General features: G+C 44.6%; 1 protein-coding gene across 2 annotated transcripts in view; it reads right to left on the reverse strand.

Annotated features, from left to right (window-relative positions):
- LOC147678590 (alpha-2,8-sialyltransferase 8E-like) overlaps positions 1-13,043 on the reverse strand; it is a 133,060-nt gene that overhangs the window by 16,597 nt on the left and 103,420 nt on the right. For both annotated transcript variants that reach the window (XM_086946606.1, XM_086946607.1), the window contains 2 exons: positions 9,375-9,519; positions 7,886-7,998 (listed from right to left, as the gene is read on the reverse strand). In XM_086946606.1, coding sequence (XP_086802732.1) covers positions 7,886-7,998; positions 9,375-9,519 — 258 coding nt within the window. The remainder of the gene's footprint in view (positions 1-7,885; positions 7,999-9,374; positions 9,520-13,043) is intronic.

Below are 13,043 nucleotides of genomic sequence, written 5' to 3' on the forward strand. Positions count from 1 at the left end.
CAGGCAACTTCACTGGCTCCCCGTACAGTAGCGATGCCAATTCAAGCTGCTCACTCACACCCACAAGGATCTACACAACCACGGACCCGCCTACATTACATCGGACCTCTTCCCTTCTTATCGATAGTTTGGTGGTCTGCTCCGTTTCTGATCAAGTCTAGGACAGCCAAATTGTCTTCAATATCCTCCTTACTTTGGTAGTCTGCTCCGTTTCTGTTCGAGTTCAAGCCTTGGACCGCCGTGTTGTCTTCGATATCAGCGTTGCTTTGGTAGTCTTGATGTACTGTGATACAAACAGCTAGCTATATGCTAAATTGCAACCCCCCACGTCAAGAACCAGAGACATTTGCCACCTCTGAGAGACTATTTGAATGACAGGGCCGGTGAAGGGAGCGCCCAGTAAACATGGTGGACCACAGACTCAAAGGAGGGTGGGTCATGATGGCACAGGAATGCAGGGGCCTGGAAGGGCAATGCAAATGGTAAGTAACTGCATCAGGTTGGAGTCAACACTGGGAATTTGATTAAGAATTGTACTGTATATTACTCACTATGATAATTGAACGCACTGTCACTTAACATGGTAACTATAGATGTGAGCATTAAACTGCTGACATCATTGGAGAAGGAAGAGAGCACTGGTGTACTGTTAATATAACATTAAGAGATGTAAAACAGTAAATAAATAAAGAAGAAAAGAAAAAAATGTTTTAAAAAACCTCAGTGGTTTATACATCCAATGGATTCGTTACTATCCCAGCTTTTTTTTAATAACACATTTTATCGATGATTTTGACGCTACAACACGGCAGGGTGGCCAATCACATACATCAAGTTGTAGTACATTGCAGAATAGTAGCCATGTTTCAAGACAGCAACAAAGGAATGAAAGAAAATTAACAAGAAAACCTTGTCACAGGCTGTGCACCCCTCCCCACGCCACAGGGGATGTCTGTCAATAGTGTTTGGGTGGCAGGGTCTACTTGCTATGGGTATGTCCTTGGCCATATGAATGTATTTCCTGTTCTATAGGGAATTCTGGGAGATGGGCGGAAGGCAGATCTATGCCACTGTATTCAGCCCAGCGTGAGCAGATCTTATTATGTTTCTGTGGGCAGCCCTGATCACTGCTATTTCCATCCCCATACATTTGTTCATGGTACAATTCCACCCTCCCACCGATGGTGGAGAGGTCCCCTTCCAATGTTGGGATGTGTCCCGCTTGGCCAGCGTGAGCCCCAGGAACAGGAGGTGTTGCTTGTATCCGTTTCCCCGATCCCATCCGTGCTATGTAAGAGAAATAACTTGGGTTCAAAGGTGAGCCGCCATGAAAGAACCTGGCCTAGGCAGGAGGTAACATTGCGCCAAAAGGGCTCGAGTGCCTTGCAGCACCATACTGTGTGGAAGAAGGTCCCTTCCTCATCGTCGCAACTAAGACAGGTGGAGGACAGTATAACACCCAAACACCAGAGGCGGCCCCTCGTGTAGTATGCTCTATGGATGTATTTAAATTGGATTAAGCAGTACCATGTTTCAATTGTGGCACCACGGGGGCCTCTGTCCAGTCGTCGTCAGTGAGGTCTTCAATGTCCCCCTTACACTTAGCACGCTGCCACTCGCAGCGTGCTAAGTGTAGTTTGGTTATGTGTGACTAGTGTTTGGTAGATTTGTCTAATCTTCTGGGCACCTAGGCCTACCATCAGCAGACGCCCTTCAAGTGGGTGAAACGTCAGGGACCAGATGTGCGGTGTCAGTGCATATCTGAGCTGTAAATATCTGTAAAACCAGCTGCGGTTGACATGTTATTCGACTTGTAGCTGTTGAAGAGACTTGAGCAGCGTCCCTTTCATTATGACCCCTAGTGTGGAGAGCCTAATAAGGTCCCATACCCGGAACCCTGGCAGTGCGGCGACCTGTCAACGGTAAGTTCTGTGCCAAAGTGGGGTCGCCTTCGTCAGCCGCCCTTCCCATTCCATCCTCCTGTTTGTGCTTTGCCATAATTGAATTACCACTTTAGACGCTAGGGATAGGTGATCTAGATTCGTCTGACTATAAAGGAGGTCAAACAGAGTTTGGGTACCCCTCGCTTGTCTCTCGACTTCGAACGTCGGGTCCGGCTGCGCACTATAGCACCATTAAATAATATTGAGAAGGTGGGAGGCAGATAAATAAGCGTATATATCAGCTGTGATGATTCCCCCACTCTGCAGCCCCTCTCACCCATAGGAAATGATTAAGGATTGCATTGACCTGCTGGAACCAAGACTGTGGAATAACGTAAGGGAAGTTTTGTAGCTGATACAGCATCCATGGTAGAGAGACCATTTTGAAGATGGCGGACCACCCAAAGTCTTATTTCAGATTCTCAAATTCACCAACTTAAAGGCTTGTGACAATGAGGAGGCCCCCTCTCAAGTAGTCAGTGATAAAATAGCAATGCATTTTACACATGAAATTGAGCTGATCTATGATAAAATCACCTCAGCTGGGAGTCCTCAGCAGGCTCTTACATATCATAACCTACCTACACTCACCAAGGCGCAGCTGTTGGACCATTTTCCGACTCTTACTTATGACAATGTGGAATCATTAATACTTACAGTAAAATCAGGTTCTCCCCTAGACATCATTCCAGCTAAAATGTATTCCTCATTTTCCATACAACTTTCCGCGCCTATCTGTTCACTTCTCAATCTCTCAATAAGAGAGGGACATCTTCCCACTGAATGGAAGGCGGCAAGGGTCATTCCTATTCGCAACAACACTAAGGCCCCTATGGATGACTTGTCCAACTTCCGGCCTATCTCTCTACTAACCCTCCTGAGCAAGTTACTGGAAAAGCATATTAATAAACACCTGTCTGACGATGTCAAATCCACTGGAAGCGTTGATCCTATCTCAATCTGGATTCAGGCCCAAGCATAGCAATGAGTCAGCCCTGATTGCTGTCAAGGACAACATTAGGTTGTCTCTGGAAAGCGGACAATCACTATTACTCATGCTACTTGACCTCTTGGCCGCATTCGACACGGTCTCCCACCAGATCATGCTCAGGAGACTGAAGGAAATTGGACTCAGAGGATTGGCTCTCCAGTGGATGGTTAGCTTTCTTTACTTCCGCTCCCAGACCATTAACCTAGGTTCTTTTCGTACAAAGATCTTGGATCTGACCAAGGGAGTGCCTCAGGGCTCTAGTTTGAGCCCTACCTTGTTCAACATATATGTCGCTTCCCTGGCAGACCTACTTAAGACATTAAGTTTCACACCCATTTCATATGCTGATGATACTCAGCTTTTATTTTCATTTAATAAATCCACTGTCACAGCCCAGTCCACCTTCTCCAAAGGTATGATAGCCATATCTAAGGAGGAAAAATTTACTTCAGCTTAACGCAGGCAAGACCGAGATCATGCTCTTCGGAGATGCACCACTGCTGTGGTCACCTGATTGCTGGCCGGTGAATCTGGGCGACTCCCCTGTACCTAAGACTGTTGTCAAGAATCTTGCACTACACCTAGATGAGGCACTGACCATGGAAGAACATGTGGCCTACACTGCTGGCTCCTGTTTCCATGTGCTTGGACTGTTACGGCGAGTCTTTCATTTCCTCCCCTTGTCTACACGGAAAACTCTCATTCAGGCATTGGTACTAAGCCGCCTAGACTATTGCAACGTTCTCCTGGTCTCAGCCAATGAGTCCTCGCTGAGCAGACTGCAGGTAGTCCAAAACACTGCGGTGCCCCTTGTTTCGAATGCCCCACCCAGAAAGGGCTTCCTTTCTCCTTCTTCAACCGCTTCATTGGCTCCCGATACGTAAGTGAATTAAGTTTAAAATCTGTTGCATCGTCCATAAGGCCGTGTATGGCAAGGGCCCCATCTATCTTGCAAAGATATTCAACCACTATATTCCACCAAGTTCTCTTCGCTCAGGAACTAAGGGCCAGATGTAGGAAGCCTAATACCGGTCGATATCGGCCGAAATTACCGAATTTCGGCCATTACAGACCGGTATTAGGCGTTTCAGATGTAGGAGGCCATATTTCAGGATTCTGTAATTTACCGAATAGGTAATTTAAGAAATCTGTAAATTACCGAACTCTTAAAATACCGATTCGGTAAATTACCGAATCCTGAGAATGTTAGGAGCACTCAAGTGAGTGCTTCTTACATTTAAGGATTCGTTTTACTTACCACCAACTATTGGATGGTGGTAAATGACGAATTCCTTTTAAAAAGCAATTTTTTGACTTTTATTCAGTGCCATGTGGCAGACATAAATGCCCTTAGGGCATGTATGTGTGCCACATGTGCACCCATGCACTATACAGGGGTGCAACAGGGTGTCAATGTGACACCCTGCCACCCTTGAAAGGGTTCCCCCTATTACCGATTCGGTATTTACCGAATCGGTATTTACCGAATCGGTAATTCTTATTCATTCCTATGGGCCTCCAGGCCCATAGGAATGAATGGGAATTACTGAATCGGTATTTACCGATTCGGTAAATACCGATTTGGTAAATACAGATTCTTAATTACCGAATCTTACAGATTCGGTAATTTTTACCGAAAATTTATCTACATCTCATTTACCTATTCCTAAATACCGAATCGGTAAAATTTAGTATTTAAGAATAGGTAAATTGAGATTACCAGTAATCTCAATTTACCTATTCTTAAATACCGAATTTTACTGATTCGGTATTTAAGAATAGGTAAATGGGATGTAGATAATTTTTCGGTAAAAATTACTGAATCGGTGAGATTCGGTAATTAAGAATCTGTATTTACCGAATCGGTAAATACAGATTCAGTAATTCCCATTCATTCCTATGGGCCTGGAGGCCCATAGGAATGAATGGGAATTACCGATTAAGTAAATACCGATTCGGTAAATACCGAATCGGTAATAGGGGGAACCCTTTCAAGGGTGGCAGGGTAATTTCGGCCGTTACCGACCGGTATTAGGCTTCCTACATCTGGCCCTAAGTGTTCTGTGATTGCCTGATGGAGAGTGATTTGATAGGCTGGGTCTCGCAAATGCCAGGGCGACATTCGCCACCGAGAGGGAGATTCTGGGGGTCCCATGCGTGTTCTCAGTGTCACTGCTGAGTGGTCCGACGGCCCCCGTGGACAGGATGAAGTCCGCCGTAATCCTATGGATTTGAAACACTGGGAGGAATAGGTAGTCTAGCCTAGGAAGAGACCCATGAACCGCTGAGAAAAAGGTGAAGCTTGGTTCCGCTGGGTGATAGGATCACCACGCATCTGATCATCCCAGGGAGGAAGCCAAGAAGTGTAATTTAGACTCTCCTAAGCGGTGTACCAGGCCCACCTCCCGCCACCTATCATTGGGGGCCATGATAACATTCCAGTCGCCCACCATCACCAATACGCTGCTTGGGAATACCCCCCCACAGATGCAAGACTCTCTACACAAAGGTTTGCCCCAAGGGAGGAGGGGGGCGTAGAAGTTTCCGAGCCTCAGTGGTGTCCAATGCAGTGTGGCCGGCACAATGGTGTACCTCCCACCATCTGTCAATACCATGGTGGATCAGAATTGCTGGGCCCCGCTACCCGCGGATAAACCTGGTCAAACCCATAGCAAGCTAGGCTTGGTGCTTTAGTACCCATCATGTGGGTTTCTTGCATTAGAAGTATGTCTACCTCTAGTCTTTTGGCTTGCTTTAAGATCGCTCCCTGCTTAATTTTGTCAAGGTCCCCTTGGACGTTCCATGTCATAAGGTTAATCCCACCGAACATGTTGCTGGAGACGTTTGTGGCCATCTGCATTTCAGGGGTTTTGCCAAGTGTGGATTGAGTGTGCGAGGACTGTGGTGTCTCTCCCTGTGCCTGAACTGTAATGAACTTTGCAAAACTGAGTGTAACACCCCCTCCCCACCCCAATACCACAGCAAACATGAAGCATCTGTCGTGGTCGGGTTGCCCCCTAGGCTCCAACTGGAGTCTGGGAGGGCCCCGCCAATGGTTCCCCAACTTCCCAATACCTTCAACCATGGTTCCTTAGGGTGTGCAGTTAAAACTTGATGAGGTCCACCAAACCTGGTGGCTTTCCAAGGGGGGACCAGGTGGAAAATATCCGTAAGTAGCTAGACGAGGGTCCTGTGGTTGGCTCCGGGCCTGCACCCCTGATCCACTCATGAGTCTTCACCCTGTGTTCGGGAGCGCCAATTAGATCGAGACCTATGCCGCCGTTTTGATGTAGACTTCTTTGAGTGGTTTCTTCTGTTACCCTGGGAAGAGTCATACTTCAGCGGAGGTGGCATACGTGACCTGGGGTGAACAGTCTCATTGGTCCAGGTGAAGATCGCCTTCAGGTTGTCAAAGAATAGGGATTTTTTCTTATAGATAACTCTCATCAGCAGCATGTATTGCATTTTGAGTTCCCTGAGTCTGCGTTCAGCCGCTGCAAATGATTGGCGTTGTTGTTGGATGAGTCGGGTATAGTCGGAAAATATGATATTATTGGAGTCATAAACTAGCTAATCTATGTGGCCCCTGGCAAACTGGAGGATGACATCTCGATCCATATATTCAGCAATTTGGCAATGACGGGCCGGGCCGGGCCGCTCCCTGAGGAGGGAGGGGGGCGGGGTTCCTCGCTCCACTACAAAGCATGGGGAAAGCTAGTCCTCTGGCAGGATAGATCTCAGCCATTTCGTTACGAATCTGTCCATCGAAGAACCTTCACATCTGTCCGGAAATCCCACGAGGCGAAAGATAATCCGCCTTGCAAGACCTTTTGCGTCTTCCACCCACACGGCCAATTCCTGTGTCACAACTGTGAGTTTGTTAACTTTTTGTTGGAGCGACGTTGCTGTGTCTTCTATGGACGACACCCTGGTTTCGTCCTCAGTAATGCGGTCTACCGGCTTTCTAAGGTCTTGTCTAAGAAATGACACCTCTGAGCCGACAGCGCTGTTTTTGCCATCCAGCATGTCATGGGATTGTGTAATTACGAGAAGCAGGGCGGCATTGTCGGGGACAGGTCCTACATCATTGGCACCGCTCGCCCCAACAATGGTTGTGATGTATTGGTCCAGTGTACTCTGCTTCGTAGAGGGGGCCGAGAATTTATATTTTGTCATGATGGCAAGGAGGAGGCCCCACAGGCCATGTGCTTCCTCCTCTTAATGCCTCTCGGTAAGAAAGGCCACTTCACGACCACCACGGGCCACTCCACCAGCTTCCTTAGCAGAGATCAGGGCAACTATTCCAGCTTTGAGGTCGGTAACTAACCAATGGGTTACAATGGCAACTATAGTCACAAACTATTTAAACATTAATCTCTGAATTGGAAATAGGAAGGGGATGCCCATTCCATACAACCCTTCATATTTACATTTTAGAAAATATTATAAAAGCCCTTTTACCTTTCGAGAAGAACTTCTGGTCAGCAGCAATTACAAGTGGCATGGGAAAGAATTTCCGACTCGTAGAATGACTTTGTTCCTTCTAAAAATTTCTTATGCAATTGAAAACTCCGTTATTTGGGAACTGCTGAATTTGCAACTGCAAACTTGCTCTGTACAACTGGCCCCTGGTTCTTAAGATGGCTACCTTTGTATGGCTTGAAAAAGTGTACCAGCTAGCAGAAAGTATCATGGGAAAAAGAGCTCAAATCTTTTTGTTTGCCTTTCATTCTTAAAACCTAAAACCTTTTCTGCCATACATGGCTAATAAAAGAGACAGCACACATATTAAAATGGAATGCTTTAAATTCACTGTTGTTGTATTCCATTTTAATATTGTTATTGCTAAGAATATTATCATTAGTATTATTACATATCGTAACATTTAAATTCTTCTTTGATTGACTCATACCTCAATCTAGGGGCGAGTATCACCTTAGTGAGAAGTTACCTGATCACAAAGTCATTCTGGTCGATCTCCCATCCACAGCAGCTGCCGGATAGGATATCGCTACTGCCCACCACTGCACAGGATTTAAGCGACTTGCCAGAAATAGGGGATGTCTGGAAAAAGAAAAAGGTGCACACATATAAAACTGCCTTGTGGTGCTGAGGAACACTTAGAGCCTCATTTAGAGTTAGACAGACAAGGTGATATTCGGAGTATCCTGCCCGTCAAACACTCAGACCGCTCGCTCTATTTTGAGTTGGACATACAGTCATATTTCTGATGGTGGTGCCACTGCTGACTCTCCCAGTGGAAAACGTATTTCAAGGGTCTGATGGAGTGGGGCCTTTACAGTAAGGACATCAGATCCGCCCTCTGTAGAGAGGAGGGTCTATTTTTTCTGTCTCACTGGCAGTAAAAAACTGGCGGTCTCTAACCATAAAAAATGAAATATTACCCCCACATGCTGGGTGAAGACTCCCCGTCTGTAGGGGTAATTCGTTTTTTGTTTTGCAATAGCAAGCTCCCCCTTTGGGGATAGATGCTGGTCACTATCAATCTTGTTGTGCCTTCAGAGGAACTGCTAAAACGGCTGTTTCTCTGGAGATACAGAGATCACCGCTGGGCCAGCTGTGATTTCTAGATATGGCAAGTAGTAGCCTGTCTGGGTGGCAGACATACCATCCCCTGCCACTGTGCCAGACTGTCGGATGCCCCCAAACACTAAATCATGCTCTTACTTATTTGTAACATAATCTTTTCCAATGATCCCCAGATCACGGTACCTAAAACAATCCCAATCCCCTGGTCAGACCTCTTTCTTATTACGTTCAGCCTACCTAAACCTGCTCAGCAGACTAAGGTTAGAGAGCAAACAATTGCGACCCTAAGTGTGGTCCCAGAAACCTGGCAAACAGTCCTGAGGGACAATATCCCCAATTTTGCTGGCAAACATGAAGAGAACTATCAGCTCTGGGAGAATTGGATTGTCCAGTTGTTAGATGTGTGTATCCCCAAGAAAACTATCAATAGAAAAACACATCCCAAAAGGGCTCCATGGTAAAATGAACAGCTCATTTTATTGAAAAACAATGTAAAACACTAGCAAGACTCTGGAGAAAGGAGTATGACTCTGCCCTTAAATCTCAACATAAATCTACAATCAGGTCCTATCATAACGAAATGAAGAGTGGACAAGCTAAATACTATGAGGACACAATCTCCCAGTCTGCAAACTCCCAAAAGGAATTCTAACTTTGTGTAGCATATTGGTGGTTTATTTACCATCCACTCCAAGCACTCACTCATTCATCTATCTATCCATTAACTAATACATTTATGTATTCATCCATCCCCACATTCATTGATCCCCCTTAGTACTCGTCATTCATCCAGCAATTCATTTATTCACCCAGCCCACATTTATTCATCCATGCATCAACTGATGACATCATGCATTCACCCTCTCCTGCTTGCTTCTCAATGATGCTACCTTTGGGAAGAGGTTGAACATCTCCACTGTCACGTTGATTTTCTTGTTTGGTTCTGCTTCGTAGACAATATTCTGACCAATATGTGCATTCTCCTGTGTCACAATTAGCCAATCAGACGCGTTGCAACACTGCTTCATTGCTGACCTGTGGGGAAAAAGAAGTGTATAGTTTTTTTAAAAGTTATTACTGAGGCGTAGCTGTTTTTAAGCTTTCCCAATTTTTGATGGGTAAAGGCACCAAGACAGAGAAATAAAGGTCTGAGTCACATAAAAAACGAGAATGTGTTTGCTTGCAAAGGCTTACACATACCATTGTAGAGAGCACAACCTTTAACCCTATTCAGAAAAAGCCAAACTTGACGGAGAATTCATCTTGCAACCTACTAGCATCTGTCTATATTCTAAAATTCTTCGTGTGCGAAGGATCTGCCCGTCCAACGCTAAGTATTTTGTGACATTTTAATGTAAACATGTGTTTTTTTCTTTACAGTGACCGGAAAATCTATTTTATGGTCCCCCACAAGCACACAATATTTATTCCATACACATTCCCATACATCATACACCTGTGGCACCAAGGGGGGAGCTGTATGAAACACTGATGTAATATACTGCTTGTAAATTGAGGCTAGAATTTTTGCTATCACTTTGGAATTTTGCAAATCGAACTATGTACTAAAGGCAAGTTAATAAAATTCAGAATCATAGTGGGATGCAATCTGACCTACCTGATCAATGGTCACGAAGTAGGTCACAAATTGAGACTTACTACGATTGGAGCGCATTACAGGGATGATGGCTCGTTGAGGTGAACAGACCATTATGTCTATGATCACTTTTTAAAGATTTATTTAATGCCGCCCATTTGGCTGCATTTAAAAAACAAAAGTTTTAAACTTTTGAAAAGTTTGTTCGAGAATAGATAGTAGTCCCACTGACCACTGCCTAGCCCCAACAAATGTTTTTCTTTTTACAATCATAAAGTGAAGGTGTCTCCTGGGAAACCCCTTCCCTTTTGAAAATGGGCTACCACCCCAACTTGAGGATCTGTAATTCTTCACTGGTTTTCCTAATCTATTTTTGTCCTAAACCATTGACATTGGAAGGAACACTTGCAACACACACCTTACAAATAGCAAGTCCTTATTCATTTCTAAACACCTTTTAGGAGTTGGAAAAAAGTTACTGACTTCTAAAATGGGATTTAAGCATAGAAAACAGCATTTCTGCCATTGTAAACTCTGAATCTACATAATACAATGGCAACAAAGGTATGCCCAACTACACCACCCGACAGGTTCTGCACTCTGCATACATGTGTTGTCTACCTCCACGGGTCAGCTGCCCAAGACCCAAATATCAAAAAAGAATTGCACAGACAGAGAGGCGACAATATAACAAATTCTGTTTTTCAATCATTCAGGAATAGGAAGTGTGAAATTCAAAAGGATAATTGGGACCCGCTGTCCAACGCAGTTACGCTCAAGAATTTGTGTGAATTCTGCAGAGCAGTTAGTGAATTTAGCATACAAAAGCAGACAATCTTCTACTGAGCAGTCACATTACGGGTGATCAGTGGCTAACACTCTTTAACAATATATATTGTAGAACCTGCGATGGTATTGTCCCTGCTGATCCGCCATCTTTTAACATTATTACTGACAAGCTTCAATTCACTATGAAAAGAGCTCTATTGCTTTTAATAACAGCTCCTCCTCCAAAGCCCCTGAGCCGGATGCAGTACCTATTGATAGTTTCAAATGTAGAATAGACCTTTGTGCACCTTTGCTCATTAATGTATTTACTAATTGTGCTTTAACGGCCCTTCCCTCTACATTGGCTAGTAGCATTATATTCCCAGTTTTCAAAAAAGGTAGCCGCTCAGACCCAAAGTGCTATATCTTTAATCTACTCCACCATTAAAACAATGGATAGAGTAATTTTTAATGGATTAAGAGAATGTTGTAATGACAATAAGGTGTAATCTCCCTTTCAATACGCGTTCAGGGAAAGTTTAGAAACCATGGAGCAGTTTTTGAATCTTACTTTGCTGCTGGGTAAATACACCATAGCTAAAAAGACCCCTTTATATCTTGCCTTTATGGATTTATTCTCCGCATTTGATAAGGTTAATCGCAACACGTTGTGGGCCATATTACTGGAGATGGGGATAGACATTGTGGTTGCCCATTTTTTGACCTATTTACATGTAAACCTGACCACCAGAGTCAGGTTTGGCTCAAACGGCGAATTATCTGATCCTTTCAGTTTACATCATGGTGTTTGGCATGGTTGTGTTTTAGCCCTTCATTTATTTATTATATACATAATAAATGTAATTATTTTTTAAGTACAGTCACACATGATGTTCCTTATGCTAACTCTATCCCTACACCGTACTGCTGTACGCTGACTCTGCTGTGCTTTTAGCATGGACACCAAGTACTTTGAGGCACTTGGTACATGTTTTTCTGAATTTATGTATGATTTGATTGTTCAACTAATTATTCTAAATCTCAAACACTTGTTGCCCTAAACATTATTTTTGAGTACCATATGTGTCAATGAAAACAGTTTAGAAACTGTCCCTGGATACTCCTGTTTAGGTGTAGTCCTTGATGTCCATGGCTCAGGAACAGAGAACATCAGATGTAGGAAATGTAAAGAAACTAGATATTCTTTATTTAATGTCTGTATATCAGGAGGGGAAAAGCCGATAGCTTCACTGTTACAAATGTATTTGAAGCAATTTGTACTTCTTTCCAGTTATGATTGAGGAAGGTCGGGGGTTATAGTGAGTGTGAAGCATTGCAGGTGTAGGAGAATTGTTTATGCAGGCGTCTCCTTTCTCTCTCAACCCCCATAACTTTTGTTGCTGTGGCTTCCTATATGGAATAATCCCAGGGCTTCTTTTAGCCATAATATAATCAATGATTGTGCACGATGTGTCGGGGGGTAGAACATCCCCCTTGCTTGATTATGTTAAGCAGAAGTTTACTGCCCTGGGTAACCGTGCTTTATCTGATAATCCTTTATCCATATGTAGGACTGATAAATGTTCTGTGAAGCGCATATTTATGGAAAGACGCTGTACTATAAACTAACTAACTAAGTATAAAACGCTACTCACAGCGCTACCATCCCAGAGCCTGCTATACTCCTGAGGCGGAAGCCGGGAGGTCACTTATTTTAAATTGTATTTCGTGTAAACACTTGTCCACCATTATCCTGCTTTTAAAATTGTACTCACCCCCTGGCACCACCAGAACGGACTATTAAGCGCCTGAACAGCGACTTCTTCGCTGCAACAAAACCAAGGAAAACAAACTAGCTGACGCCATCGAAGGCGAGGAACCGAGGCCACGCCTACACAGGCCACGCCCACCCGCCCCTCCTTCCACCTATACAAAGATGTGCAATCACCGGACGCGCAGCGGACGGGCGCAGCGGGCGCGCCGTCAGCGCGCCAAAGGCAAGCCCGTCTGGGCCCGTCCGGGCCCAGCCGGCCTTAGGCCCAGTCACTCTGGCCATGGCAGATCCTACTAACTTGACCTATACCCGGGCTGAGCTGCTAGCCTTGAACACCAATAATCATCCCTCCCGCTCGCGCATCCTAACCGGAGACACACAATTCTCCGGCTGTGATCAGGGTAACCCCGTCAATCAGAC

This window comes from Lissotriton vulgaris, chromosome 12 (genome assembly GCF_964263255.1).
Source record: "Lissotriton vulgaris chromosome 12, aLisVul1.2, whole genome shotgun sequence".
NCBI lineage: Eukaryota > Metazoa > Chordata > Amphibia > Caudata > Salamandridae > Lissotriton > Lissotriton vulgaris.